The sequence below is a fragment of the Pelobates fuscus genome, chromosome 9, assembly GCF_036172605.1.
Source record: "Pelobates fuscus isolate aPelFus1 chromosome 9, aPelFus1.pri, whole genome shotgun sequence".
NCBI lineage: Eukaryota > Metazoa > Chordata > Amphibia > Anura > Pelobatidae > Pelobates > Pelobates fuscus.
In genome coordinates this window covers 67918542-67934975 of record NC_086325.1, presented here as the reverse complement: position 1 = coordinate 67934975, position 16434 = coordinate 67918542, and the positions used below count along the sequence as shown (strand labels likewise).

Here is a 16434-nt window from a genome sequence, read left to right as displayed (position 1 = left end):
GGTTCCTATTCACAATATAGCAACACAACATAGCTGATACCTAGGCCAAGTTGGCTCCTCTTACCTTAATTACTGTTGCTGGCTGGCAGTCTGTGGGCTTGCTGGAAGGCTGTGGGCTTACTGGCTGCGGCTGGCAGGCTGTGGGCTTGCTGGCAGGCTGTGGGCTTGCTGGCTACTGCCGGCAGGCTGTGGGCTTGCTGGCTGCGGCTGGCAGGCTGTGGGCTTGCTGGAAGGCTGTGGGCTTACTGGCTGCGGCTGGCAGGCTGTGGGCTTGCTGGCAGGCGGTGGACTTACTGGCTACTGCCGGCAGACTGTGGGCTTGCTGGCTGCGGCTGGCAGGCTGTGGGCTTGCTGGCTGCGACTGGCAGGCTGTGGCTTGCTGGCTGGCAGGCTGTGGCTTGCTGGCTGCGGTTGGCAGGCTGTGGGGTTGCTGGCTTTAAGCCTAACTGGTGGCCTGTAGGCTGGCTGGCTGTCTACTGGCCAGCCTGTGGGCTGGCTGGCCTGTGGGTTGGCTGGCTTGCTGGCTACTGGGGCACTCGTAGATTATTTAAAGAAATAATCCATGCACAATAACCACTACTACTCTGTGTAGTCGTTATGGTGCCAGGAGGGCCGGGCCCCCCTCCCAGAGTAAGTAGTCAAACCGTTTAAGAACAGTTTGACAACTTACCTGGGGTCTGCTGGGATATGAGGCTGTAGTAGGGTATAGGAGCAGTGGTGCAATGTGTAAGGGGTGCAGTCTGTGTGAAAGGTTCAGTGTGTGTGAGGGGGTGTAGTGTGTGAATGTGTAGGGTGTGTGGGGCAATGTGTGTACGAGGGGGCTGTGTATGTGTGTGGCAATGTTAGTATGGGGGGCTGTGTGTGTATGGGTGGGCAGTGTATGTATGTGTGTGTGTGTGAGGCAATGTGTGTAAATGTGTATGGTGTGTGTGGGGGCAGTGTGTGTGTATGGTGTGTGTGGGGGCATTGTGTGTGTATGGGGGGCAGTGTGTGAATGTGTATGGTGTGGGGGCAGTGTGTTTATGGGGCTAAAGTTCACTCTCACCACTGCGACCACCAGGAATACCTGGTGGTCACAGTGTTGAGAGTGAACTCTAGCCCGTAGCTCCAGGGCTAGAGTTTACTCTTGCAAGAGCCGTAACGTTGCCGTGGTAACCGCGGCAACGATCTGTGCTCGCGCAAGAAGGACCCAGAGGAGCTGCAGGCTGAGCTCCCGGGTCCTCTCTTCCTCCCTCCCCTGCCGGTGCCTGCGGACAGGGGAGGGGGCAATTGCCCTCCTCTTACTCCCCCCTCCCCCTCTTCTTACCCCCTTCCCCCTCTTCTTACCCCCATTCTTACTCTCCCCTCTTCTTACTCCCCCCTCCCCCTCTCCTTACTCCCCCCATCTTCTTACTCCCCCTCCCCCTCTTCTTACTCCCACCTCTTCTTACTCCTCCCTCTTCTTACTCCCCCCTCCTCTTTTTACTCCCCCCTCCCCTCTTCTTACCCCCTTTACTCCCCCCCTCTCTTCTTAATCTCCCCTCTTCTTACTCTCCCCTCCCCCTCTTCTTACTCCCCCCTTCCTCTTTTACTCCCCCTCCCCCTCTTCTTACCCCCCCCTCCCTTCTTACCCCCCCCTCCCTTCTTACCCCCCCCTCCCTTCTTACCCCCTATCTCTCTTCTTACCCCCTCCCTCTTCTTACCCCCTCCCTCTCTCTTCTTACCCCCCTCCCTCTCTCTTTTTACCCCCCTCCCTCTCTCTTTTTACTCCCCTCCCTCTCTCTTTTAACCCCCCTCCCTCTCTCTTTTAACCCCCCCTCTCTCTTTTAACCTCCCCTCTCTCTTTTAACCTCCCCTCCCTCTCTCTTTTAACCCCTCCTCTCTCTTTTAACCCCCCCTCCCTCTTTTAACCCCCCCTCCCTCTCTCTTTTTACCCCCCTCCCTCTCTCTTTTTACCCCCCCTCCCTCTCTCTTTTTACCCCCCCCCCTCTCTCTTTTTACCCCCCCTCCCTCTCTCTTTTTACCCCCCCCCTCTCTCTTTTAACCCCCCCTCCCTCTCTCTTTTAACCCTCCCTCTCTCTTTTAACCCCCCCCTCCCTCTCTCTTTTAACCCCCCCCCTCTCTCTTTTAACCCCCCCTCCCTCTCTCTTTTAACCCCCCCTCCCTCTCTCTTTTAACCCCCCCTCCCTCTTAACCCCCCCTCCCTCTTTTAACCCCCCCTCCCTCTCTCTTTTAACCCCCCCCCTCTCTTTTAACCCCCCCCCTCACTCTCTCTTTTAACCCCCCCCTCACTCTCTCTTTTAACCCCCCCCCCTCACTCTCTCTTTTAACCCCCCCCCTCTCCCTCTCTCTTTTAACCCCCCCTCCCTCTCTCTTTTAACCCCCCCCCCTCTCTCCCTCCCTCCCTCTCTCTTTTTACCCCCTCCCCGTAGCGTGGCCGAGAGGCTCTGCGTCCGCGGTGCCGACCGGATTGATAGGAAGGTGCACACACACTGAGTGTGCATCTTCCTGTCAGTCCGGCCGGGTACAGGAAACAGAAACTTCCTATCACTCCGGCCGGCACCGCGGACGCAGAGCAGCTCGGCCACGCTACGGGGAGGGGAGGTGAGAAGCTGCAGCCGCCTGAGCGCTCTTAAGAGAGCGCTCAGGCGGCTGCAGCATTTAAAGGGGCGGCCGGGCCCCCTGATGGCGGGCCCCCCTCCCGGCCGGGCCCTCGGACCATGTCCGAAGTGCCCGACCGGTCAGTCCGCCCCTGACAGTAGTGTACATTAAACAAAAAAACTAGAAATTTGACTGTGAAATAATGGCAGTCAGTTTCCTTCACACGTGTGCGTTTCGGGGCCTGCCAGGGCACAGTGTCACACCAGTGCAACTCATATCTGGTGTAACAGTAGTGTACATTTAAAAAAAAAATTTTTTGACTGTAATAGATTGAATAGCAGTTAGTTGTCTGCAAGCGTGTGTGTCAGGCCTATAGCGTCTACTCTGCCAACTTCTGCCAGTGCACAGTGCAACTCATATCTGTTGTCACAGTAGTTTGCACGCATAGTACCACTAATCGAAAAAAAAAATGACAGGCAGAGGCAGGCCACCCTGCAGGGGCCGTCGTGGTCATGGTGCTGTGATTCCCTTTGGCCCTAGAATAATGCCATGTATTCAGAGGCCACATACCCTGAACTCGAAAAGTTCTGAGGACATAGTTGACTGGCTAACACAGGACACCCAATCTTCTACAGCTTCCGCTCGGAACCTTGACGCACCATCCTCCTCCAGCTTAGCTTCGGGCACCTCTCAAGTTACCACTCGCCCGCCTGCCGCCACCACCAACACTAGCACCGCAGCTGATTCAATTGATCTGTCAGAGGAGTTATTTACACATCAGTCGGAAGAAATGAGTGGTGCGCAACCATTATTGCAAGAGGATGTAGATAACAGGGATATGTCTCAGTCAGGCAGCATTACTCACATGGAAGTACGGTGTGATGATGATGATGTTGTACCCGCTGCTGCTTCCTTTGAGCTGAGTTGTCAGATACAAGTGAAGCGGTTGATGATGATGATGCGTCCATGCATGTCACGTGGTTGCCCGCTAGAAGAGAAGAAAAACAGGGGGAAAGTTCAGATGGGGAGACAGAGAGGAGGAGGAGACGAGTTGGAAGCAGGGGGAGGTCATCGCAAGGAGCTAGTGGCACAGTCAGACAGCATGCATCAGCACCCGGGGTCAGCCAGACAGCACGCCAATCAATGCATGCTGTTGCCACCACCAGAATGCTGTCATTGCAGAGCTCAGCAGTGTGGCATTGTTTTTGTGTGTCTGCCTCTGACAACAGCGATGCCATTTGCAACCTGTGCCAAAAGAAACTGAGTCTTCAGTTTCTTCAGCCATCTTCAGCCACGTCAACCACTGCTGTCCTCCTTGCCCCCTCTCAACCATCCGCCACTCCGTCTCTCGCCTTGAGCAGTTCCTGCTCATCTGCCCACAGTCAGGTGTCTGTCAAGGACATGTTTGAGCGTAAGAAGCCAATGTCACAAAGTCATCCCCTTGCCCGGCATCTGACAGCTGGCTTGTCTGAACTCTTAGCCCGCCAGCTTTTACCATACAAGCTGGTGGAGTCTGAGGCGTTCTAAAAATTTGTAGCTATTGGGACACCGCAGTGGAAGGTGCACAAAAGGCAATCCCCAACCTGTACTCGATTGTGCAAAAGGAAGTAATGGCATGTCTGGCACACAGTGTTGGGGCAAGGGTCCATCTGACCACTGATACCTGGTCTGCAAAGCATGGTCAGGGCAGGTATATCACCTACACTGCGCATTGGGTAAAGCTGCTGACGGCTGCCAAGCATGGAATGCGTGGCTCTGCAGAGGAGTTGGTGACACCGCCACGACTTGCAGGCAGGCCTGCTGCCACCTCCTCTACTCCTCCTACTCCATCCTCTTCCATAACCTCCTCGGCTGAGTCCTCTTCTGCTGCTGCGTCTTGCTCCACATCAACAGCACCCCCCCCCCAGCTCTCCAGGTACTAGTCCACATCCTGGATACGGCAGTGTCACGCCGTCTTGGGATTGACTTGCCTGAAAGCAGAGAGTCACACCGGACCAGCACTCCTGTCCGCCCTGAACGCACAGGTGGATCAGTGGCTGACTCCTCACCAACTGGAGATCGGCAAAGTGGTTTGTGACAACGGAAGAAATTTGTTGGCGGCATTGAATTTGGGAAAGTTGACACATGTGCCGTGCATGGCACATGTGTGTAATCTGATCGTACAACGCTTTGTGCATAAGTACCCAGGCTTACAGGACATCCTGAAGCAGGCCAGGAAGGTGTGTGGCCATTTCAGGCGTTCCTACACGGCCATGGCGCACTTTTCAGATATCCAGCGGTGAAACAACATGCCAGTGAGGCGCTTGATTTGCGACAGCCCGACACGTTGGAATTCAACACTCCTAATGTTCGACCGCCTGCTCCAACAAGAAAAAGCCATTAACGACTATTTGTATGACCGGGGTGCTAGGACAGCCTCTGCGGAGCTGGGAATTTTTTTGCCACGTTACTGGACGCTCATGCGCAATGCCTGTAGGCTCATGCGTCCTTTTAAGGAGGTGACAAACCAAGTCAGTCGCACCGAAGGCACCATCAGCGACATCATACCATTTGTTTTCTTCCTGGAGCGTGCACTGCAAAGAGTGCTGGATGAGGCCGTAGATGAGCATGAAGAGGAAGAGGAAGAGTTGTGGTCACCATCACCACCAGAAACAGCCTTATTAGCATTGCTTGCTGGACCTGCGGCAACGCTGGAAGAGGATTGTGAGGAAGAGGAGTCAGAGGAGGAATGTGGCTGTGAGGAGGAGGAGGAAGACCAACCACAACAGGCATCCCAGGGTGCTCGTTGTCACCTATCTGGTACCCGTGGTGTTGTACGTGGCTGGGGGGAAGAACATACCTTCAGTGAGATCACTGAGGACGAGGAACGGGACATGAGTAGCTCGGCATCCAACCTTGTGCAAATGGGGTCTTTCATGCTGTCATGCCTGTTGAGGGACCCTCATATAAAAAGGCTGAAGGAGAACGACCTCTACTGGATGTCCACGCTACTAGACCCCCGGTATAAGCAGAAAGTGCCTGAAATGTTACCGAATTACCGCAAGTCGGAAAGGATGCAGCAGTTCCAAAATAAATTAAAAATTATGCTTTACACAGCGTATAAGGGTGATGTCACAGCACAACGGGAATCTAACAGGGGAAGAGGTGAAAGTAATCCTCCTCCTCCCACGACCATGCCGGCAAGGACAGGACGCTTTACACACGTGTTGTTGATGGAGGACATGCGGAGCTTTTTAAGTCCTACGCATCGCCACAGCCCTTCGGGGTCCACCCTCAGAGAATGACTCGACCGACAGGTAGCAGACTACCTCGCCTTAACTGCAGATATCGACACTCTGAGGAGCGATGAACCCCTTGACTACTGGGTGTGCAGGCTTGACTTGTGGCCTGAGCTATTCCAATTTGTGATAGAACTTCTGGCCTGCCCCGCTTCAAGTGTCCTGTCAGAAAGGACCTTCAGTGCAGCAGGAGGTATTGTCACTGAGAAGAGAAGTCGCCTAGGTCAAAAAAGTCTACATTACCTCACCTTTATTAAGATGAATGAGGGATGGATCCCGAAGGGACTGACAGTGGGCGATACATTCGACTTAAAAAGGCCTGATGAGGGCGACGTAACAGGGATTAAACTGATAAGAATAGTACTACTTAACACACCACTCCTATCTGGTGGCACATTAGATTGCACGCGCAGTGCCCCAAATTTGAAGTAGGAGGACCGATCAAGCATCTTTTTCCATCTCCCGGTTCCTAAAATCGATGCCATATACACGTCCCCTGATAGGGGACGTAACAGGGATTAAACTGATAAGAATAGTACTACTTAACACACCACTCCTATCACGTGGCACATTAGATTGCACGCACAGTGCCCCAAATTTGAAGTAGGACGATCGACCAAGCATCTTTTTCCATCTTCCGCTTCCTAAAATCAATGCCATATACACGTCCCCTGATAGGGGACGTAACAGGGATTAAACTGATAGGAATAGTACTACTTAACACACCTTATAATAACTCAGAGAGAGGCAACGCAGAGAGAGGAGTCTGAAGAAGAGGAGTCAGAGGAGGAAGGTGGCTTTGAGGAGGTGGAAGACCAAACAAGTCCCAGGGGGCTTGTTGTCACCTTTCGGGGACCCTTGGTGTTGTACGTGGCTGGGTGGAGGAAGAGACCTTCAATGACATCAGTGAAGACAAGGAACAGGACATAGCTAGTTTGTTATCCAACCTTGTGCAAATGGGGAGTTTGCGGATGTGCAAATGGACTGTTTGCGGTTGTTTGTGGTGCGTTAAACGGGGAGTTTGGTCTGTCACTGTGAAGCAGGCGTAACCCTTACACTACTTGATCGATACAACATCATACCTGATGTTTTAAAGCACGTTATTCCAAATAATTTAGGAATGTTAGGTGATTTATGCCCTTTTTGGATTAAAACCAGACTCTGCATCAACTATGTAATTTTCCATGGGAGTTTACCATGGATCCCCCTCCGGCATGCCACAGTCCAGGTGTTAGTCCCCTTGAAACAACTTTTCCATCACTATTGTGGCCAGAAAGAGTCCCTGTGGGTTTTAAAATTCGCTTGCCTATTGAGGGGCGGTTCGCCCGGTTTGCCCGTTCGCGAACATTTGCGGAAATTCGCGTTCGCCGTTCGCGAACGGAAAATTTTATGTTCGCGACATCTCTACCCACCCATTGACAGGTGTCATTGCAGCAATATTATCAATGTTATTCACTACACCTGTCAGTGGATTTTATGTTGTGGATGATCAGTGTATATAATTCGCAATGCTAAAAAATTAGATTTTGTGTTTGTCATGACAAAGTCCCTTTGAAGTTGACTTTACAAAATGTAAATGATTGACATTTGTACACAGCATGATTTCGATGTTACATGTCTCATTCCAATTATTTGCTTATGCAGTTTTTAGTTTTTTTTACTTAATAATACTTTTATACATTAATCATAGTATTATTATGCTTGGAAATCTACAATGGCAAACACTTTGAATTAAACATGTAGCCTAGAAATCATGTAGTGTGCAAAAATAGAGAAAATTTATGACAAACTTACCGTAATTTTCTTTTCCTGGCTATTTCTCATGGCAGCATCACTTATGGGTAGCTCCTCCCTTAGCAGTCACAGGACAGGAATTAATTAGATTAATTAATTAATTAGACCTATGGTATAAAGAGTTCCTCCTCCCCTTACACCACAGTCCAATTATAAAGCTGAAACAAAAAATGGGTGGGAACCCTGATGCTGCCATGAGAAATAGCCAGGAAAAGAAAATTACGGTAAGTTTGTCATAAATTTTCTCTATTCCTGGCTAATCATGGCAGCATCACTTATGGGTAATACCCAAGCTCACAGGAAATAGGGTGGGAATAAAATCACGATAAAATACACAGAACAAATTATTATGCTATGACTGAATTTAATATCAACGGGACAAAGAAACCGTAGACAAGACACTCTTCCCAAATGAGGTGGAAGGAGTATCCACATCTAGTTTGTAGTGTTTCATGAACGTTATCGGGGAAGACCAGGTGGCAGCCTTGCAAATGTCATCGTATGGAACCTCTGCCCAATTAGCCCATGAAGTCGACAATGCTCTGGTTGAATGAGCCTTTATCTTCAGTGGAGGAGAGCGATCTTTATTGAGATATGCCTTCCTGATTACAAGAGCAATCCAACGTTTCAACGTAGATAGAGAGGCTGCCTCACCTCTCCTGGCCCCTGAAGGCAAAACGAAAAGCTGGTGAGTTTTCCTGTAAGGAGCAGAACGTTCAAGGTACATAGACAGGCAGTTCATGACATCCAAACGTTGCCACTTGATTTCATCTGGTGAAGAAGGATTGGGGTAGAAGGATGGCAGGACCACCTCTTGAGATAGATGAAAACGAGAGACCACTTTAGGAAGAAATGCTGGATTAGGTTTCAGGCACACCCTATCGTGGTAGAATTGTAGACAAGAAGGCAAGGTGGAGAAGGCCTTGATCTCTGAAATTCTCCTAGCGGAAGTAATTGCCACTAAGAACAATGTTTTGTAAGTTAGGAGGACAGCATCCAAATCCTCAAGAGGAACGAATAGATCCTCAGTCAGGTAGTCGAGAACAAGCGGAAGGTCCCAAGGAGGGGTAGTGGATCTCGAAGGCGGTCTCAACTTGAAAGCTGCCTTGAAGAACCTGGAGATCAATGGGTCTGATGACCAAGAGGTGTTGCACAAAGCTGACAGGGCCGAAGATTGAACTTTAAGAGTGCTGATGCTAAGGCCCTTATCCGGACCTTCTTGGAGGAACTCCAAGATTTCAGTGTTGCGAGGGCGTATGAAGTCAACTTGCTTGGCCGAAGCCCATTCTTGAAACACATCCCAGATTCTATGGTAGCATGAGGATGTAGAAGCCTTCCTTGAGTGTAAGAGGGTATTGACCACTGCTTCTGAAAGGCCTAATTGTCGAAGTCTTTCCTTTTCAAGACCCACACCCCCAATTTGAGGTGTTCCGGATGAGGATGGAAAATTGGACCCTGCGTTAGCAGATCCTCCAGAACAGGCAGGGGCCGAGGCTGTTCCCGGCTCAACATTGACAATAGGGGAAACCACGGCCTTCGAGGCCAAATTGGGATTACGGCAATAACCTTCTTCCCTTCTGGCCAAACTTTCCTCAGGAACCTGGGTATCATGGGTAGGAGAGGGAACGCATACCCCAGATCGAACGACCAAGGAAGAGATAGAGCATCCTGGCCCAATGCCTGACTCTCTGGGTGGAGGGAGTAGTAATTCTCCACCTGGCAATTCCTGAACAAAGCCATCAGGTCGATCTGGGGCATGCCCCACCGATGGGTGATCCAAGCAAAAACCGACTGGTGAAGTCTCCATTCTCCCGGGAGAATTTCTGTTCTGCTGAGAAAATCCGCCGTTACGTTCTCCGAACCTGGGAGATAGATGGCCTTCAGTCCCTGGAGATAGGTCATGGCCATTTCCATTAAAGGAGCTAGTTCCTTCAAGAGCTGCTTGCTCCTTGTGCCCCCCTGGTTGTTTACGTATGAGGCCACCGCTCGGTTGTCCGTCTTGATTAACACCCAGGAATTCCTGATCTTTGGAAGGAATACCCGAATGGCCTTGGAAATAGCTCGTAGTTCTCTTAGGTTCGAGTGGAGCCGACTTTCTTCTCGGGTCCACCTCCCCTGAGTCCACGAGGAATCGAGGTCCACGGAGGCTCTTCCAAGGGAAAGCCCTCTGCTAGGTTCCTCCTGATCTTCCACCAGTTCAACTCTTTTCTTACTGGCAGTGGCAGAGATATCTTTTGTTCCCAATCCGCTTTTTCTCTGTCGAACTGGAGAAGGAAGCAACTCTGTACAGGGCGAAACTTCCATTGGGCCCACTTCACCAAACCTATCGTAGACGTTAAAGAACCCAGGAGACTCATGACTTCCCTTGCCGAGGCCCTTTCGAGAACCTGTAGCTTCTTGACTTTGTCTTTTATCTTCATGACCCTCTCCAGAGACAAAAACACACGGGCAGAAATGGTATTTATCCCCGCTCCGAGGAACACGATGGTCTGAGACGGAATCAGGGAGCTTTTTTCTATATTGAGAAGCCACCCGCCATCTTGAAGGATGTTCATTGCCATTAATGTATGATGCTCCACTATACTTTGAGAAGGCCCTATGATGAGTATGTCGTCCAGGTAATGGAATATCTCGATACCTCTCATCCTTATGACGGCAATCGAAGAGACAAGGACCTTCGAGAAAGTCCTTGGCGCTAAGCTGAGGCCAAACGGAAGCCCTCGGAACTGAAAATGTCTTCCTAAAGCCCAGAACCGAAGGAACTGCATGTGATTGCTGTTTACAGGGATTTGGTAGTAGGCGTCTTTTAAGTCTACGGAGGTCATCCAATCTCCCGTTTTTACGCACTTTAGGATAGTCTGTAAGGATTCCATTTTGAATGTCCTTACGTCCAGAATGGCGTTCACTCCTTTCAGGTTCAGGATGAGACGCCACTTTCCCTGGGGCTTTGGGGCCAAAAACACAGTGGAATACATCCCCCGGAACCTTTCGTGTGTAGGGACTTCCTCCAACACCTTCTGTTCCAGCAGAGTGGAAATGCAAGTCCTCATGGCCCTTCGTTTGACACCTGCCGACACTTTTGATTTTCTGAAAAGGGTAGCATGTGGACGAGAGGAAAATTCCATCCTGTAGCCTTCTTTTATGATGGAAGTGACCCATACGTCTGTGACATTTGCGGCCCATACCGGGTAAAAGAACTGCAGTCTTCCACTCACCGTACCCGGATGGGCCCGAGCACCTTCAGAAGGTCTTCCCGGAGGTTCTGGTACATCTACCTCTGGAAGCCTTATTGGAAGAGGAGTGAGAGAAGGACTTCCACGAGGAATTCCTGGAATACTCCCTTCCGGGCTTGTAGCTTCTGCTGTCCCGAAAGGACCGATCCTTGAATCGCCTGGTCTTCCAGGAGGAGGAAAAACTCTTTCTGCTGACTTGTGGAAGAAACGCTTTTTTCCCATCAGCCGCTTTCTGAATGGCATCCTCCAGGATCTTACCAAACAGGAGATCCCCCTGGAACGGGAGACCACACAAGGACGCTTTGGAGGCATAGTCCGCCCCCCAGGAATGAAGCCATAAGGCCCTTCTGGAGGCCACAGACAGGGCCATACCCTTGGCAATCATGCGAGTGATGTCCAGGGAGGCTTCAGAGCAAAACTCAGTAGCAAGGCTCAAATCCTTGAGACTCTCCAGGAGATGTTCTCTACGGACACCTTGACCAATGTCTTCCACCAAATTAGCGAGCCAAACTCTTAAGGCCCTGGAGAGAGTGGTCAGCGCCACTGCCGGATGAAGGGCGGAGCCCAGCGCCAGATAGGCTTTAATTAGATCACCATCCATACGCTTTTCCATAGGTTCTCTTAAGTATGCCATGGAGTCTATAGGAAGCGTGGTCTTTTTAGCCATATGGATCACCGCAGCATCAACCTTGGGAACCGAATTCCAAAGGCAGCAGTCCATGGCAGAATAAGGATAAGTCCTCGTGAATTTGTTTTTCAAGGCGGACTTCCTCCTCGGCTTATTCCATTCCTGAAGGATCATGTCCCTTATAGAGAAATGTACCAGGAACGTTGGTCTATTGGGTTTCAAGTCCTCAAAAAACCTGTCAGCCTCTCTCAATTCAGATTTTTCTTCTGTGAGGCTAAGAGTGTCTCTGAGGAGGGTAATAAGTCTATCAACAGATTTAGAGTCCAGAGACCTGGAGGCATAGTCAGCTTCCTCCTCCCCCTCATCCGAGACCTCCCACAGGTCAGGATCCTCCTCAGAGCTGGAAGACTGAGGTTCCGCTCTGCGTCTCTTAGGAGGGCCACCACATCCCGTGGTAAACTTAAAGCCCTCAGCAATTGCACGGGAAATCCAAAGTTTAAGGTCGTCCTGCGGTGAAGTCTTACTGGGGACATTAGCCGCTTCCGACAAGCATTCCCTGCAGAGGTTCCTTCCAGGTGGAGCTGGGGATGAACAATTGATGCATCTGTTGGTCTTGTCTCTTGATTTTCTTGCTGGAGAATCCAACTGTTTGCTGGGGCCGAAAGAAAGCCATATATAACATATATTACAGGCTCAGTATGGCACTCTTTTAACAACCCCCCCATAACAAAATAAATGGCTCACCTATGTTTTCTAGAGAGGGATCTAGCAGAGGCAGAGGGATAATCCATACTATGAAAGGAACAAAGGCAAAATCAGAAACACATTCCTAATAATCCCAAAAAGGCAAACTGGTAAGCAAACCCAAAGCCCCCAGCAAAAACCACGAAAAAAACAGGCAATCCTACCTCATAACAGCAGAAAACACACTCCAGGCAGCCAGGAGACAGCAAGAAGGAGAACTGGCGAAAATTCAGACCGCAAATCAGAAGTTCCGAACAGCTGACAGGCAAGTGTCAGTATTCCCCTGTTTAAATACCTCTGCGCCCGGTCCACGCATGCGCAGAGCGCTGGAACGCACGCCATGCATTCCAAGCCTCGCGGCCGGCGCGAGGCACTTCCGGGTTCGGCAATTCCGCGGCTGGAACGCACACCGCGGCAAACCAGCAAATCCGGCCGAAAAACAGCCCCCACAAGGACAGCAACTCCCAGCAAGCCCCCAGGGGCAATACAGGGCACGCAGGCAGGAAACAACATCCAATAGAGCCCAACAGCACCCGCCATCAGGACGGCTACAGTATGGATCCCCAAAGCACTGCCAACAAGGTAAGGGGGGTGGGGGGGATTTCGACCCCAATTACTAGGGGCACTTCCAGAAACAAGGGGAAATTTTTAAGGATAACCAACCCCAGGAAGCTTAGAACAGTGTCTCCCTCAGAACACTAAACATATATCCCACGCAGCAGTTCAGTACTTACTCTGAACCTGACCCAGTTAGTCCTGCTCATGCAGGCTGTTTACTGGGTCCTTCAAATGAAGAGAGGCTGAACTTCATTTGGAACGAACCCACGACAAACGCAGGAAGGTGGCCATAAAATAAAAAGTAAAAAGTCCTGTAGAACTTGCTAAGGACAGGAAAAAAGACTGTGGTGTAAGGGGAGGAGGGACTCTTTATACCATAGGTCTAATTAATTAATTAATCTAATTAATTCCTGTCCTGTGACTGCTAAGGGAGGAGCTACCCATAAGTGATGCTGCCATGATTAGCCAGGAATATATATATTGTTGTTGTTTTTTACATGCTTGTAACAGTACCTTTTTTGTTTTTTCAATAGAACATTTTTCCCCACCAACCAACCTTACTTTGAATATGAACATATTTACTCTGCGATGGGAATGGGAATCATCAAATAACAACAACACAGTTTGCAAAACATATTATTACAGTTATGTTAATCGACCAAAAGAAGTAAGCTTTCACTTAAATTGTTTTCCTTGTCTCTTTCAGTTCATGCATAAAATTGCTTGTTGTAACGTTTATCAATACATTCAAGTTAAACGTGTTTTTGCCAATTATAGGTTAGTAGTTCAAATGATTAGCGCTTCCATATCAACTCGCTTAAAGCCTTGGATTAGTTTCATTTTGGGTTGTATCTGCAATGCAAAAACAAATTTAAAAAAATAAAAAAAATCTCTTCCCTGCTGCTTCTGTGTTGGTCTTCACATGGCACAGAAATTAATTTCTCCTTGCAGTCCCTTTCCAAGATTCTGTGACGCAACCTCTATTCTCTCCATTCAGCAATGTGCAATAATAGTGTGTATTACTAAATGTATAAGGGTGTTTAAATAGCAGTATAAATATAATTTATATAATTATATAATAATCCAGTAGGGAGAGTTCTGAGTAAATACCAAGGGGAATTATGAGGCATCTGTATTTAACATGTAGCATAATGGCCACATAGAGAGATTATTGAGACAACCACAGTCAAAAGACAACTACAGTCAAAAGTTCGGAATATTGTATCCTCTTCCCAGAAATCTTTTAAGCAATGTGTGACAGCACTAACATTTTACAATCTTCTTTAACAACTTCTGCTTCAGTTATTCTAATGGTTATTTGTATTTCTTAGAATCCTAAAAGCTACAGAAGCACTGCCACCTCTCGGACTGAATCTACACTTGAAATTAATTTAAACAAATGGATTAATTTTAGTGTTCATTTGGGATGTCCAGATGGGAGCAGACAAACTGAAAAAACAAGTATGGCCACTTTGTTGGTTTCAGGTAAGTAAACATTGGGAATATTTTAAAACAAGCTAGTGTCTTCATAAATACCACTCAAGCTAATGAGACTGGTTAAAACAACTAGGATGACTGTGAGTTGTAAATCCGAACTTACCTGGGGGTTAATCTGTAATTAAAAGATAAGTTTGCATACTATGGTATAAAATATGGGAAACCAATGAAGGAAAAATAGATAGCTGTATCTGTAAATCCTCGTGGTCCCCAAAGGATGGTTGTGACAAACTGCCATTTGCCACTGGGCATTGGAGAGGACTTATTGCTAGCCTCCTGCCCTGCGACTATGGCCCTGGAAAGTATTGCCCTTTGAGACTTGTATGTGGGCCCAATGGATGTTTGTATGCTGTTCCTGGCCCTTTAAATACTTGGGAGCAGTGTTCCAACTTTTGAACTGGCACTTCGAATGCAGTCGAAGTGCCGAAGCCGTCGAAGTGCCTAAGCCGTCAAAGTGCCGAAGTCGTTGAAGTGGCCGCCATTCCAGTCGAACACGTGGTGGCGGCCATTTTAATCCAGTCAAACGCGGTGAGCTGTAACTTCCCCTACTCTTCGACACTTCGACAAAAGTCGAAGTGAGTTTGACGATTCGAACGGCGCCTTCGGATCGGACTTTGTAACTTTTCAGGGCAGAAATAGACTGACCGCACAGCCTGAATCTGTGGAACTGTTTTGGGCAGGGAAATGTGCTTGCGGTCGGTCATAAAGGACTTCCAGCTAACTCTTTAACCCCCGGATGGAATTAGCTGAATTTTGGATGTGTTTGTAAGTAAAGTATGCTGATTATTAATATGTGCTTTTTATTAATATTGGATGTATAGTTTTAAAGTTACAAAAATGTATAAATATGTATGTTTAAACTGTATGTTATAATTGGGTTACCTCTCAGGCTAAGGGGAGGGAATCTGTGGGAGGTAAACATCGTGTGATTGGGTAATGTTTAATTGGATGTGGCGGTCTCCCTTGCAGGGGAGAATTGCATAAAAGCAGAGTGTGTGTAATTAAACTAGAGACTTCTTCTTGACCCTCAATACGTAGCCTTGTCCCGTTATTGGAGGGAACAGCTATATCACACTGGGGATTGCTATGCGCTGCATACTCCCTAGAGCTTTAATCACTTAGTTCTTGTTCCTGATACTCTCTCCTGGAGGAGAGGTCTTTCCCACACGGTCCTGAATGCTGAAGGTTCATTCAGGGTGGAAGGAAGACGGCGCGGCTCCAGTTAAGCTACGGCGGTTGTGGAGTCTGTGGTGGTTGTGGTGTCCAGTGCGGTGCTTGTGGTCCTCGGCGCAAGCTAGGAAGCGTCCGTCAACGGAAGGCGTCCGTTACAATGGTAAATATAGATAAAGCTTAAAAACCAATATATAACTCCTACTAAACCGGTTGTAAGAAAAAGCTCCCACCCAAGCTCCAAAACAGTTAATCACTGAGGGAAAAAAGTATCCCTGCTGCTTTTGAATGTTTGCCCACTGACAAAGAAATGATCAGTCTATAATTTTAATGGTAAGTGTATTTTAACAGTGAGAGACAGAATAACAAACAAAATCCAAAAAAACGCATGTCAAAAAAGTTATAAATTGATTTGCATGTCAATGAGTGAAATAAGTATTTGATCCCCTATTAATAAGCAAAATTTCTGGCTCCCAGCTTGTTACCTCTATAAAATACACATGTCCACAGAAGCAATCGATAAGATTCCAAACTCTCCACCATGGCCAAGACTAAGAGCTGTCCAAGGATGTCAGGGACAAGACCTACACAAGGCGTGAATGGGCTACAAGACCATCGCCAAGCAGGTTGGTGAGAAGGTGACAACAGTTGGTGTGATTATTCGCAAATGGAAGAACAACAAAATAACTGTCAGTCTCCCTCGGTCTGGTGCTCCATGCAACATCTCACCTTGGGGAGTTTTAGTGATCATGAGAACGGTGAGGAATCAGCCCAGAACTATATGGGAGGATCTTGTTAACGATCTCAAGGCAGCTGGGACCATAGTCACCAAGAAAAAAATTGGTAACACACTACATTGTGAAGGACTGATATCCTGCAGCGTCAGCAAGGTTCCCCTGCTCAAGAAAGCTCATGTACAGGCCCATCTGAAGTTTGCCAATGAACATCTGAA

General features: G+C 48.6%; 1 protein-coding gene across 1 annotated transcript in view; it reads left to right on the top strand.

Annotated features, from left to right (window-relative positions):
• IL13RA1 (interleukin 13 receptor subunit alpha 1) overlaps positions 1-16434 on the top strand; it is a 55698-nt gene that overhangs the window by 11944 nt on the left and 27320 nt on the right. Inside the window, exons 2-3 of the mRNA XM_063432046.1 lie at positions 13349-13482; positions 14147-14300. Coding sequence (XP_063288116.1) covers positions 13349-13482; positions 14147-14300 — 288 coding nt within the window. The remainder of the gene's footprint in view (positions 1-13348; positions 13483-14146; positions 14301-16434) is intronic.